The sequence below is a fragment of the Dermacentor andersoni genome, chromosome 3 (genome assembly GCF_023375885.2).
Source record: "Dermacentor andersoni chromosome 3, qqDerAnde1_hic_scaffold, whole genome shotgun sequence".
NCBI lineage: Eukaryota > Metazoa > Arthropoda > Arachnida > Ixodida > Ixodidae > Dermacentor > Dermacentor andersoni.
The window spans coordinates 230303533-230318075 of NC_092816.1; the positions used below are offsets into that span (position 1 = coordinate 230303533).

Consider the following 14543-nt stretch of genomic DNA (forward strand, 5'->3'; position numbering starts at 1 on the left):
GAGCCCCACTGCGCCTTTCATTTCTGTATTACTTTGTTGCGGTTCAGCTTGTCAGTTTTCGGTCAGGTGGCGTGTTTCGAACTGCAGGTAGGCTCGGGGATCTCACAGCAAAAATGCAAATGAGGCTGTGCAAGGTGACATGGGTTGGGCCTACATTCAAGTCAGAGGAGCACAGTGCAAAATTAGCATCTTTAGAAAGAGTCAGGAACGTGGATGAAAACAGACGCTGAAGCGGCGCAGCTTCAACGTGCGACGGCTTTGCATTTGCCAACACGCAAAATGGAAAAGACGCAAAATAGGCGAACCTATAGACTCAGTGGTGTGTTTTGTCTTATTTGTCTGCTGTAAATATGGTGTTTATTTTTTTCTTAGACCTAGCTTAAGCTAACGCGGATCTGCGACGCGATCTAGGACTTCTTTCACTCGCGCGCACTTTGCGTCCGTCACTTCATTGCCACAGAAAGTTGTGCGCGAAAGTGGATTCTGCTGGCACAGCTCACATTGCTTCTACTTCAAGCCTACTCAAGATTGTGTAATTCGTCTTAACACACTGTCTGCGAGCAACAGCGCGCTCATGGACACTGTTACGCCCTATACGGTGAGATATAGCAGCTGCGCACTGCTTCGCCTCTTGAACTGTGATGTGAGAAGCTTAAACCAATGTTATGAAGAAATGATAACTCCTATAAGACGACAAAGTCTGAAATGTTATGTTATAGCGCTATCTGAGACATGGAGAAAAGGTGGTGAATTCTTGCACCTTAGAAGTTATTAGTTTGTGTCCCTTGTAATCAAGTCAAGCTACTGAGGCGGCGGCGTGGTGCTATATACAGATTGTTTTCTTTTTAGCTACACCAATTTTTATAAAGATTATTTATGGAGACCGCACAATTCTAACTTCTGATGTAAATAATTAGATGAGGCGACTATCACATTTACGACAAATTAAAATATTCAATTGAACAATTAACATAGTTACGCTAACAACCTTCTTAATTTATTGCTTTACGCCAGATATTTCAATCTACGAATTATAGCCGCTGAGTACGCACGGCGTATCCGCTTGGAACGAATTCCCTGGAGAACACCAGTTGCGAGGTATTAATTTTCTAAGTGTCCTTCGAAATGAATTGTTGTTACAGTTGCTTTTGTGCTTCAATGAATAAAATAGAGGTTCCTTGAAAAAGTACCTAGAACACTATTTTGTATCGTCGCACAATTTGATAATTATTTTCTCATAACTGGGGCTGTCCAGAGGATTCGTTTCAAGTTGATACGCCGTGATAATTCAGCTGCTATATTTCGTACATAGAATTAGGTGGTGTAAGGCAATAAATTAAAAAGTTAATTAGTGACAGTCTGCCAGAAATGTCAGCGATATGTGCACCCTGGTGGTTACCACAGCACCGCCAGTGGTTGGTGATCCGTTAAAACATTAACTGCCCTGCCATAGAGATACTTGTGGAATTTTTTCACTCCAAGGACGATTCTGAGTGCCTCTCTTTCTATTTGTAGTTACGCTCGGACACCGACAGCAATGTTGACGAAAGCAATAGGCTTCTCTTCGCCATTGACTACGTGCGACAACACGGCTCCTAAGCAATACTCGGAAGCGCCACGCGTCAGGTGAATTTCTTTCGCTACATCATAATTCGTGACCACACTTTCATCCGTCAACAATGTTTTACACAAATTGAAAGTACAGTTGTATCACGTGGTGCTCATCACGTGGTCTCACTCTGAAGGAAATTATGCAGAGGCTACAATACCGTAGCTACAACTGGCAAGAAATTTGTGTAAAAATTGATAAACCCGCAAAAAAGCCTTCGCTTTCGCGAGATTGTTCGGCTTGGGCGCATTCTTGATGGCCCTCGCCTCGTCACTGGTTGTATGTGACCCATCGCTATCTATATTTGGGACGCGCAGTCGGAACAAGTTGCGCTTTGCTGCTTTGGCCTTGGTACCCTGTTCGCACAGGCGCACGAACACTTGTTCAGCTCTTTCATGGCACTGATCGCGGCTCCCTCGGCTGTGAAGACATCGTCAAGAAAGCAGGCCATCCTCCGCAATCCACGCGTAACATCAGAGACTGAAATGCGGTCTGTGCAAAGGCTGCACCCTAAGGTAAGCGCCGGTACCAAGAAAAGCCCATGTTGACTTGTGAGCAGTTCCTGAGCGTCTAATTCAAGCTGCAGATAAGCCTTACTCAGGTCAAGAACTGAAAACACGGCTTCGGCTTGAAAGGTACTGAAAATATCCTAGGGCAGAGAGTCATGGTCTAGAAAGGATTGACGGTGACTCTGCAATCCCAGCACAGTCGAATCCCATTATTCTTTTAGGTACTATAACTAGTGCCCAAGTATTGGGCTTCACACGATACAAAATGTCTGCCGTTTCCATATTAAGCCCTACTTGCTCGCGTAAATAGTATGCACGGGTCTCACTTTGCAAAAAACGGGAGTAGTACCTTCCTTAAGAACAATGCTAGGTCTAAACCCTTTGATGGCACCGTATCCTGTTTGAAGCTATGCTTCGTCATGGTTGTTCTTCACTCGTACTATATTCGGCCAGACGAATTTTATTTTCCTTAGCCACTCCTGACCTAATAACGTTGGAATTCGGGACCATTTGGTATCCTGAGCTATCACCAGTAGCGAACGAACGCGCTGGTCATGGCATTTTACACCAACATAAACGATACCTTAGACCATGACAGGCGTGTCATTGTAGGTAACAAGTCTTACATCTGTTTCGCTGAAACTTGCTTCGGGAAAGTGCTTTCAACAGTTTCGTTCACACATTATTGACAAGCGATGTCAACACAACAGTATGCAAGCTATTTTGCGGCCCGTGTCAGATGTTTTCTACGCCATGTTTCTAAAAATGAATTTGCCTTGTTCGCAATTTCGCCTATTTACCACTTCCGCACCCTTCGCCTCTACACGCAGGTATTCTACAAGCTCTAACTACTAGAATAACGCATGGTTGAAATCTACGTTTTTAAGCTGATGCCACCCAGTGGAGCTTTGTACGCGAACTGCTGCTGCATACCATCACGGCAGTTGAAGAGTGCACAAAAAGCCCGGAACGATAATTCTTATACAGCAAAATAAACATTTCCTCATTTCGCAAGGCGTTTTGCTTTTATATTTTGGAATCGCACGCTGTAGAAGGAACGGATTCCATGAAGGCTTGTAAAGAGCACTCGCAATCGCACGTGTTCACTTTGTTAAGCAAAAAGGAAATCCCGACCATTACAGCGCTCCGTGGGGTAGCGGAAGCGATAGCGAATGTCATGCCCTTAATCGGAATCTTTAGCCCAACTCCGACGCCGCCTGTTCGAACACATGCAAACGCAAAAAAGTTTTCCTGAGATCACCCCTGGACCAATTTTAATGGACTTTGTTGCATTTGAGAGAGAAAGTTAAATTATAGTGACTGTTGGAAGCGGAATTTCGACTTACGGCTTGAATCTTGCGAAAAAGATTTTCAAAAATTCGAAGTCTGCAAAAAATAAAAGCACTAAGTTTACAAATTACTATCTTTGCATCTAGAATAGACATCGCGGTTCTGTAAACGTCATCTACTAGATCACTGAAAGCAGAAAAAATTTGATATGTCATATATCTTACGTAAATTTGTTACGTTGTGTACGAAGGTTCTGGTAAAGGTGTATTTCCATGTTAGTAAATTTTTTGAGATTCTTGTGTTTTATAAGAATTTTGTCTGCTTTATATGTACTATTAGGTGGAATTCAAATAATTGCGATATCATTTTTCATTGCCGAGTTAGAGTTGTAAACATGATAGTTTTGCTTTCAGAAAATTTCGATTTTTGCTACTTTTTAATAAAAAAGTGACGACCTAAATCAAAAATTCGAAACCAACGGTCACTAGATTCCAAGTTCTTTTTTTATGCAACAAGTCTCGCCAAATGTGGCGCAGTGGTTGCTGAGCGTCTTGTGGAAGTGCTTTACTAGTCGGCGTAGCGCATGCCGCCGAGGCGATGCGCGACGGCGGAAGCCCGCCACAAACGTTGCGCTGCTGCCGAAGGAAGGAGGACCACGCAAGTGCGGGCGCTTCTTTTTTTCGTCGCGTCTGTTTCGCTTCGAGAGAATGCCGTGCTTTGTCTCGTGGATCACGAGAACGCTTTAAACCGCGTGGCACATTTGTCTCCGCGAAGAAATACTTACGCTCAGATACGCATGCAGGTACAGTGACGCACAGACGTTCACACGCATGCATGTTTAGGCACGAACACGCGCGTTCACACTTCAGGTTCACGCGCACCCACCTGTGCGCGCACGCACGCATAGACTAAGCATGTAGACTGTAGACTAAGCATCTGCGTAGACTGATAAAGCGGCTGGCAAAACCATTTCGTTAAGACCGACAAATGTTCCCAAACAGAGAAATCTAGGAAGAATTTTATTTTTGTTCTAAATTAGAGCATAATAAAACCAGCAAAAATGCAGCAACAGATACATTTTCGTGGTTTTAGCGTGTAAATAATGTCTAGATAAGCGGTACCAGTCGGCCAACAGGCAGAATCCACTTTGCAAAGTTTGGCGTTTCAAAGTACTGAACATACTATTGGTCGAAAAAGAAAAAGAACGCAAACAAGTCGACAGATATATAAAGCGTCCATGCCGTTTATCAAGGGGACGTAAATACTCGTCAGCGTATGCATCATAGTGCCTACATGACCACAGCCACAAAGGAGTCGAGATTGGCGCCTTTCTGACACCTGCCTATCCGTAGCGCCTCATCTGTCGTTCATAGGACTACAAGTGCCAGCAAACCGGCCAGGTGGCGCATAACGATACAAGCCTGCTCGCGGTGCTCGCATTTCCGTCAATGAATTGCGTGTTCCCCTCACCTCTAGCAGTGGCTGCCTCTCCATCCGGGTGCGCCATCTTTTGCATGGCGCTGGGTGCGATTCCTACCGGGAAGGAAAGCCGTTCCCGGCCGCCCAGCAGCGTAACGCTCAGATCCCGACGGCTCACGTCTCGCAGCATCCGAGGAAGCAGTCGAAGTCTGCGAACAAATGCATGAATGTCGCCTAACCGGTTTGCGTCTCCGGCAGATTACAGAACGGAACGAAAACTACGTCATCGCTCGACATGGCGGCGTCCATCCTGGCCTGAACGGGCCAGGATGGACCGGCTTGATCCAGGATGGATCGGCTTGACGGGTAACCACTTCTGACTCATTCTCCTTCGTAGCAAGCGAGTGGTGTTCTGTTGTTAAGCTACCCTTCACCTCACCTTAGTAGCGCAGTTATCTCGGTGGTCTTCAGAGTGATGCCTAGTATGAAAGGGCGAATGCCTAGCCCATGGTAAGAGAAAGGCGATTCGCCGTGACCAAGGCTTAGGTTAGTGTGTCTTCAGGCAAAAAAGCGCCGGTAGACGCCCTCCTTCGTTCCTAGTACATAACGTGTTGAAAAAATTTAAATACGATGTGAAATAAAGAAGACCGAGAATACATAATAAAGCTAAAATTTAATGTGAAGCATTCTTCACCTCATCTACACTGCACGTTGCAGTAAGCAGGCGGGTAGGTAGGTTTCTGCCGCGCCTCATTCAGGACTTGTGTTACAAAAAACACGCAGTTTCTCCCGAAAAGCGAAGCATCGATTGCGATACAGTATTATTAGACAGCTATACGAAGTAAGGATAGTACTTTTATCGGCCGTATAAACTTGGGGAACATTCGCTTGCTAACTGAATCAACAAGCGTGGTGTCAGCGCGCACAAGCAAACATGAACATATTACACTCGATGAGGGTGAACACTCGCTGTGAAAACGCTGGTGTCAGCAGGCGCGGCAGGACCCGCGAGCAAAGTTGCCTTCGATCGATTGAACGCAAGAGCGGCGAAAGCAGATCCCCTTCGAGATACGGCGCGCGCGACCGGGCAATGTGCGCACGTGTTGGCGGAGTCCTGCGCTGCCTCCGCGCTTTCCTCCACATATCGCGCGTGAGAATGAGCCGCGATCGTCAGTCCGCGCTGTCGCGAAATGCGCAGTAGCTGCCGGAGCACGACGCGCGGCGACGGTGTTATCGCCCTTGGACTTGATACGGAACATAACGGTGACGGCGGCGGCAAAAATGCGTGTGGAATGTCCATACAATGGCTATCCCAATAAACGAAATGGATTAGCTACAGTGGCATCGAACTTTTGCCTTCGAGCACAGAAACCCAACGCTCTAAACAATAGGTGGTCAACAATACTTTTTTTTTTTACAGCGAAGCTTTTAATGCGACTATAGAAGCGCTCAAAAGCGTTTTAATTCAGTTTTCATGTTATCTCAAAAAGATATAACTCAGAAAGTTGTTATTTTAACGAGGTATGGCAATTGTGAAGGACCATGTGCACGCAAGTTTTCAAGTGTGTTTTTCAAATGGGAGTAAATAAAATTTGCTAAACCACCGTTCTGAACCCGTTTAATAATGTTATAAGATGCCCCTAAAAAGTTACCCCAGTTTTTTCGGCGCACTGAAACTAAAAATGTTTTATTATTTACCAGAAATAGGGGCCATTGCACTAGTTAAATACATGGAAAGTTTTAAGTGTGCAGGTTAACCACATCGGTTTCAAAATGATTACCGATTACTAGTCTGCTTCCAATCTTTGTGCATTGTACGATGCATGTAGCGGCATTTCCCCTGCAAGCTCAGTGAACTATGTAAAGCACGCTGTTGGTATTTAATTGTGTAATCACAATTATCGGAGTGTCAATCAGGCATTTGTAGACGGAGCCAAGTGTCATATAACTGCAACATTTTCAGCGACGTACTCATGGCGTACTATTTTTTTTCTACTAATAATTAAACCTTGCGATATATGTTGAATACCACGTGACTGCGCTCCCATCCGAATCATAAAGCAGCGCCCTCGAATAGGCTCCTTCTGAGTTATCCAGAACGAAATAGAGGAAATAAAGAACAACATCGTGATCGAGCTAGTGCCTTATCTCCCGCGCCCCCGCCGAAGTAACACCTCGCGTTTGGAGTCAGTAGGAAACAAGGTGTGATAGCTGTTGCCTTAGCGTAGACAAAGTGCACGGATGGTATTTTTCTCTTACTTTTTGCCACAAAGCCTACCCACACAAAAGTGGATTGACAACGTCAGTGTTTAAAGCTTCGTTTTGTTTCGTCCCACTCGCCGTTCTTTCCTTAGCGAGCAGAAGGAAAACATGATCCTTGCCCTGGGAGCTGCAAGGGAAGATGAAGGCTGCAAATATATATTAGTCGTGAAAGTGTAGCGGTATACAAAACGCATCGACTATAATCAGAAACTATGAAAACCTGAGACAAGCCTGCAGCTTCAAGAAACAGCGGCGGAGGACTCCATCTTTGATTTCTAACCTGCGGACGCATGCCCTAGAATTTATGGCGTCAAACCCACGTGCTAGCTTGCGGGACGTGGCAGCCCAGGTACCAACTACCAAGTCATCAGTTTGGAGTATTCTAAACGACTCGGCCTTTCACCCGTACCACCTTAACATGCACAAACGCTTGGAAGAAAAGGACCTGCGCATTCGCCTGCATTTCTCGAATGTGGTCCTCACAAAATCCGTTGAGTCACCGTACTTTTCGAGCAACGTCACGTGCACCGATGAAGCCCATCTTTGCAGAAACGGCCAGGTAAATTTGCATAATGCACACTATTACGGCAACACCAATTCACACTAGGTAAAGCGCAATCGGCACTAGGAGAAGGGTCGTTCAATGTGTTTACGCCGGTGCTACATTCGGTCACATCTTTGATTACACATCGATTGGACCGCGTTACGTGGACGAAATATTCGAAGGAGGGGTGGATGAGTTTCTCAGCGAAGTAGCATGGTGACGTCTTCCACATCTGTGGTATCAGCGCCAGCACACAACAGCAGCCGAGCAGGAAACTGGCTGCATGCGACTTTTCATGCGTAATAGATTGGACGGGTTTGTAAATTGGCCGGCTAGGTCACCTGACCCCTCTCCACTCAATTTCTTTCTTTGGGGTTATGTGAAAGATCGTTCTTACATGATCGACACGGATGTCAGGTCAACTCAAGACAAGAATAACGGATGTCCGCCGTAGAATTCGAGCGTCGGTCATCAAGAAAGCTGCAGAAGATGTGATAAATTGGACTCACTACTGCGTAGCTCCAGAAATAGACCTATTCAACCACGTCCTCTATGCAGCAGCTGGTGTCCAACAACGCGTACATATTCATAGATAATAAGCGCGCACTGAAATCTGATGTATTTTCTTTTGTTCGTTGTGCAGGCGTCCAGATTGCCGATTCGGCTCATTTAGAAGTGGTAATTTACTTTCTTGAACGCATCACTTGTGCCTTTTCCGAACTCGTGGGTCGCTCCCCGGTCTGTCTATTTCGCTTTTATTTGATGCCATGAACTTGTTTTTGGAGCAGGTATACACTCTCATGAAAAATAAAACCGTCACTTTAATCTGCCTTTAGTCCGGAGCAAGTTTCCGGCGCGAAATATAGCTGCGCATGCACCTTATCGATGCAGTGCGAGCAAAGCCGGGATTTTGAAACATTCTATGCATATTCCATTGCTTTCCGCGTTTCGTGCATAGTCAGAGATGCGCTTCGGCCGCGTTATTAAGGGGCTTTTGTTACCACTGTGATCAGTCGCCCTATAGACGGATGAAAAGTGTGACGTAGAAATGAGAGGAAGGAATAGCTGCAAAGCCGCGAAACCTTCTGTTGGTGCTCCTTCCGTATCATTATCAAGGTGATGCGCTGTCTCTTCGGGTTTGCGACAGGCAATGCAATTGATTTCAATCAGCTTATTTGAGAGCCCTCCTTTATGATGCGGGGGGGGGGGGGGGGGGAGCGCAGTCACGTTGTATTCTTCATATTTTGTGAGGATTCTTTGCCAGTCGGAAAAAGTTTTACGCAATTAGTACGTCGCTGAAAACACAGCAGTTAGATGTCACTTGGGGGTGCCTACAAATGCCTCATTCACACTTTGATAATCGGAACAGTACCTCTCAAATTAGATAAGTAATTGCAATTGTCGAATTAAATTTCAGGAACACAAAAACTACTGGCGGCTACTCGACTGTACTGGAAACAATATGCACTAGGTTTTCTTCGATTAACGCAGCTGCTCTTTTTTTATGCCTTGGTGCATGATACTTGGGGCAGCCTGTATAACTTACTCAGTAACCGAAATGAGGCCAATCCGGATTCACTCGAAATCAGAATGAACAGCAGTACGCACAGGAGCGCTTATACTCGGATTCACAGAAAAAGAAAGGAAAAGACAGAGAGAGAGGCTGCAGTTTCGCCGGAAAGGAGAAGCAGTATTAGTGATAGCTAAGTAGACGACAATTACACGAAGGAAGATTACACCACCCAGAGACGCCAGATTCTTGGTGGTTGGAGAGGACTCAGGCTGTGAAATTGAACGGTAACCAACTATGAGGTCCTGTAAATTTTCATTTAAGGCACTCAGTGAACAATTTTTCGAGGTCAGACGAAGTTTGTTCAAGTGGAATATATGCACATATGGGCTTCGGAAAGCTGTTCGGGCCCCAGCCTTCCCCCCCCCCCCCCCCCGCTCTGGGAAAATGAAAACTTTCCGCCTATGTTTAGCGTGATTCTGATGTGGGTATTACGTCGGCCTCTAGCGGGTTTTAGGTGCTCGTATCGCAGATTATCCGTTTTTTGGGGGGCCCTCGAACAGCAGTCCTTTTTTATTTATAGTTGGTAACAGTGACTGCACCACCTGGTGCACCGATTTAAACACGTGTACGTCCGGGAAGCAAGCCAGGTCGAGTGTCTTGTCGCTCGTGGAAGATCTCGGGACGAGGCGGGTGCACGTTCGGTGCCGCACTCTGCACGGCTCTGCCCGCCTGTGAAAGCGCTGCAGGCCACCGCGGGCCACTGCCATCATAGCCTTCTCAGACAGAGGGGCGGTCCGCCATGGTAGGCGACATCGGAGCCATCGGGGGATGAAATGACAGACGAGTAACGCGTGAACAGCGGCGCGAGCTTGGCGCTCTCTCGCTTTGAAGCCCATGTATTAACCAGCACCGAGCTGAAAGAATTTAGGCGAAGCATGTGGTGAACTGTCAATGCATAGGAAAGAGGAGAAGGAACAAGTCTCTTAAGCCACGGAGTTTTGCACAATTAACTGACAACTAGTGTTGCACTAGTGTCCCCGGGAGCTGCAGTCAGGGCAGTTCCGCCAGCATGGGAATGATGGGTGGATTGGCCTGAACGTTGTCCATTATTGCTTTCAATGGCCACGCGATTTTGGAAAGTCACCATTCTTAAAAAGTACTGGGTTTATAAAATATTACATAGATAAAAATATAATTGCCCGAAGGCAGGATTCGAACTCAGGCCATCTTCTAGCAGGGTAGCCCGATATGCAAACCATTTCCCCACGGACAAACAGAACCACTGCAATTAGCAGTGGTTATGCATGCTTGCAGAGCCCTATTGACTGAACGCGTTATGGGCATCGTGTCGCAGAAAATCCGGTGTCGGCATCCGGTATCGGTGCCGGCGTCCCGTGAGCGAAAATCTCTCTATATGTTTAGGCATATGTGTAGGACACGCCTTGCTACATGACATGCGGTAGCATGGATGGATGGATAAAACTTTATTGGATCTATTTAAATGTGGTTGCGCCCGCAGACGTCCAGGAGCCCCCTGGCCGACATCTCTAGGGAAGCACGGTGCAGCAGCCAGAGCTGGTCATCCGAGCGAGTGGCCCGAAGAGCGGCCTCCCACGAGGAAAAGGAATGGTTTGGAATAGGCTCTACCGCCATGGGCGTGGGGCAGCTCCACAAACAGTGCCCGTGCAGTATATGCGGATTATATGGCCCCACCATCATATCAATAAAGTTACTAATGCCTTGTCTTACATTTCTCACAAAGTTATCTCTCGGAATTTTGAGATCGACAGCCCACAACAAATGCCATGAAACGAACCACCGATACCGCATGCCTTTTATGCTAAATCTCCTCAGACTGAAATACTAAAAGTGCGAAATTGGAACCTGAAAATGACATAATTTTCTTGGCACGGATTTTCACTACCTCCATGTTCCGCCCACGCGAGAGGCCGTGCTTCTACCAGAAAGCTCGCCTTCGTTCGTAGCGTTCCCCGCCAGCGTTTCCTGGTAAACATTGCGGTTACATAAGATGCAGTCGCCGGGAAGCGTGCGGAGCCGTCAGGGATCTTTGAATGCGACCGCGTTCCACTCTTAAAGGTGAAAAGTAAGCGCCCTCCAGATTTTACCTTCTACAAAAAAAGTGTAAATTGCTTTGAAATTTAGGCTAGTTTCGGCGCAGATAAAGCGTCATAAAAAAAGCTACAGGAAAGTCTGAAGCCGCAAGCTCGAAGATGCATCAAATCCATGTACTACCCATCGTTACCATGGTAGGTGAACGAATGCAGTGCCAGAGTTTTCTCAAATATTTGTACGAAACTTTCTTCAGCAGCGGTCGGCGCCGTAAACGAAGACAGCATGGACAGATTGTAAAATGTTTTCGTCTTGAGAATAGATTACTGGTGCGGCGCATTTGGTTAGAAAGAACACTGGTTAGAAACACTTCGCATGGCATCGCACGAGCGTCGCCACTATGGGCGAAACCGTTCCGTGTCGGCAGACCACACTGATGTGCGACAGGCGCCGCCTATACAGCGATTGCGACATCAAGTGTCGTAGCTGTCGTTACATGACCCCGTACAGGTGCACACAATGCAGAGTGAACGGGCAAGTGGGCCAGTTGGTTAGGGTTCGTTATGAGTGCGACAGTGCAAGAGGTGACATGGAAAAAATCGGGACGAGCACCAACTCATTCTGGCCTTGTCGCGAAGACGTCCGGTTCGCTAATTTACTATGACGCCTTACATAAAAGCAACGTGTGAGCTCGGTCTAGTTGGTAATCCCTGAAGTTTCAAGTGCGATGCAGACAAAGGACGGAAAATTACAATGGAGACAGCTCTGGCGGCCATCGTGCCTTTTCGTGCTTTGTTTGCTGTCGCGCTGTTAGCATCATAGAATACGCAAAAGCGACCGATTGCCCACAGCGGTATGTGATCGGGCGATCACGTATCATCCTCAGATATTGAAGAACGCCCTTCATCCATGTTCTTCGAGCATTCAATAGGTTGTAGCAACTTTTTATCATGACGTATCATGCAATCATCTTGGTGCTTAGCTTGTGAAAGGCAAGCATGTCAGTTCTGAAGCGCTGGCGCAACTATTTTCTTGAAACTAGATCTCCCTCAGGACTTGCCTCATCTGAACCAGAATGACCGCAATGGAGCCGGGCATATCACCTGTGGCCATATTATTCGACGCGCTGCTTCGCTCCGAGTTTTAGGTGTTATTGCTTACCGCTTTGATGCACTCCGAGCGTGCTTACGTATACACCGAGCAAATGACCAAAAGGCAGGTGTAGCTCTACACGTATTCACCATTGCAACTAATATTACAAGAGAAAAAGATATCCTACTAGCTTTAACAAAACTTTATGTACTTATTTTATTCTATATATTCGTCAAGTTCTCTCTTTTAGGGGCGCATATTATCGGGGTATGTTTTCTTCTTTTTGGCTCCCAGTTTTCCCTCTGCTGGTTTCGGGTTGGTTTTCGTACAACCTTAGTGCTACACCGCTTTAGTTTTCGCCCTCTTTATTGTACTGTTCTAAAGTTTTAATGATACATCTTACCAAAAACCCCCACATGCCATTTTGGAGACAGCAGTACATAAGATATAACGATCCAAAAAAACGTATTTCCAGCGTCGCCACTCAGCCTTTGAGAGCCCATGCGAATCAGCGTCTGCGACATGGTGCCACACCGGCGCAGAACTGACCTGCGGTAGGCCCGGGTGTTCTCGCCGAGGGTCTGCTGCTCGTCTGCTCCACTCTGGTAGTAACCGCGGGCCATGCTGCTCATGCATGCCGTGCCGAGGCGCTCGGCGTCCGCCAGTGTCACCACCATGTCGTCGCCGCCGCGATCGCGGGCTTCGCCGTGGCAGTCGTCCATGCCCTTGCTAAACTGATGGCGGGGAGCTTCACGCCGAGTATTATCTCTGTCTACGACGTCTGGCGAGGTCTGTGAAATCGCGGTGTCGTTCTCGATATCGGCGTGACTTGATAGGCGACGGTCGGGACGTCAGGCACCTCAGCTTGGTTGCTATCTGCAGCACTCAGCCATTCCCACTTATGGCACCGCCATCAGCGATGACGCCGTTACCACGAGGCGCTGTTTATTTTTCTATCTGGTCATATTTATCTCACGTCGAGAGCCGCCTTGTTCATAGCACAGAAATGACCGACAGAATCTGTGCACAAAACAAGAATTCTGGCTGCAAAAACTTTTTTGCAGTTTTGAATCCGGTAAGTTTTATTCGCTCACCACTGATTTGCTAAGTGGGCGAAGCAGCAACGTTGTTGCCACCGGTTCAGCCTTCGCCTTATGTTATGAAATGAAAAGGAGTTATATGCTGAGGGATATCAGCAGCTTTGGCGACTAATTTATTGGAACCACTGCATTACTGCGAGCCATTTTTATGTTTAGACTATAGTTATTTAAGTACTGTTTAAAACAGTGCTTCTAAAACTGCAGGTCATCATCCCCAAATGAGCCTTGATCCTTTTCGTAAAGGTCAAGGAGGGTCCATCTGTACAGTCCGCTGGCTGGAACTGCGATGAATTTGAAGTTTCGGCGCCCACGTTCTTTCAACTCCGTTTTCTTCACACACTATATATATATATATATATATATACATATATATATATATATATATATATATATATATATATATATATATATATATAATGTTAAAGACGTTTCGACAGCCTTTACCCTATATCTAGCTTTACCATATATTAGTTTTATCATATATATATTGAAAACCCCACTACGTCGTCTCTTTCGTCTTGTCGGCGATCGTCGTCTTTGTCCCTCTCGTGGCACCATGACATAACCCCCGGCGGCGAAAGCGCCGACCCGGCGCCTTCTAGATAGCGGCTGCATAAGTCGGCCCACGTGGCCGATATCAGTTGACGTGGACGATGGAGAAGCATCGGCTGGAGCTACTTCATAAGTCACATCACTGAGCTGTCGGACGACGCGGTAATGGCCAGAGTACCGGGAGAGCAGTTTTTCCGAGAGGCCCACACGCCGTGAAAGAGTCCAAAGGAGGACGAGGTCGCCGGCAGGGTTATCATAAAGAGTCTTCTGTCTTGCCTGCGACTCAGAAAGGCGACGGCGGGCAATCTGGCGTGCCTGGGCGGCTGCAGCTATAGCGTCGCGAGCGTACTCAGACGGGTACTGGAGAGCAGTTGGCAGGAGCATGTCGAAAGGCAATGCCGGGTCATAAGCAAAGAGGAGATAGAAGGCGGAGTAGAGAGCGGTGTCCTGACGTGACGAGTTGTGCGCGAGCATCACAAATGGAAGCGAGGCGTCCCAGTCACGATGATCTGTGGAGACATACATCGAGAGCATATCTGTAAGAGTTCGGTTCAGGCGTTGAGTGAGGCCATTCGCTTGACGG

General features: G+C 46.9%; 1 protein-coding gene across 4 annotated transcripts in view; it reads right to left on the reverse strand.

Annotated features, from left to right (window-relative positions):
* Positions 1-13105, reverse strand: part of LOC126536545 (2-Hydroxyacid oxidase 1-like) — a 258247-nt gene extending 245142 nt beyond the window's left edge. For 2 of the 4 annotated variants that reach the window (XM_055072769.2, XM_050183569.3), the window contains exons 1-2: positions 12858-13105; positions 4879-5036 (exon numbers count right to left, since the gene is read on the reverse strand). In XM_055072769.2, coding sequence (XP_054928744.1) covers positions 4879-5036; positions 12858-13030 — 331 coding nt within the window. In that variant the 5' untranslated portion in view covers positions 13031-13105. The remainder of the gene's footprint in view (positions 1-4878; positions 5037-12857) is intronic. The other 2 variants (XM_050183562.3, XM_055072759.2) reach the window with 2 other exon arrangements.
* Positions 13106-14543: the final 1438 nt, after the last annotated feature.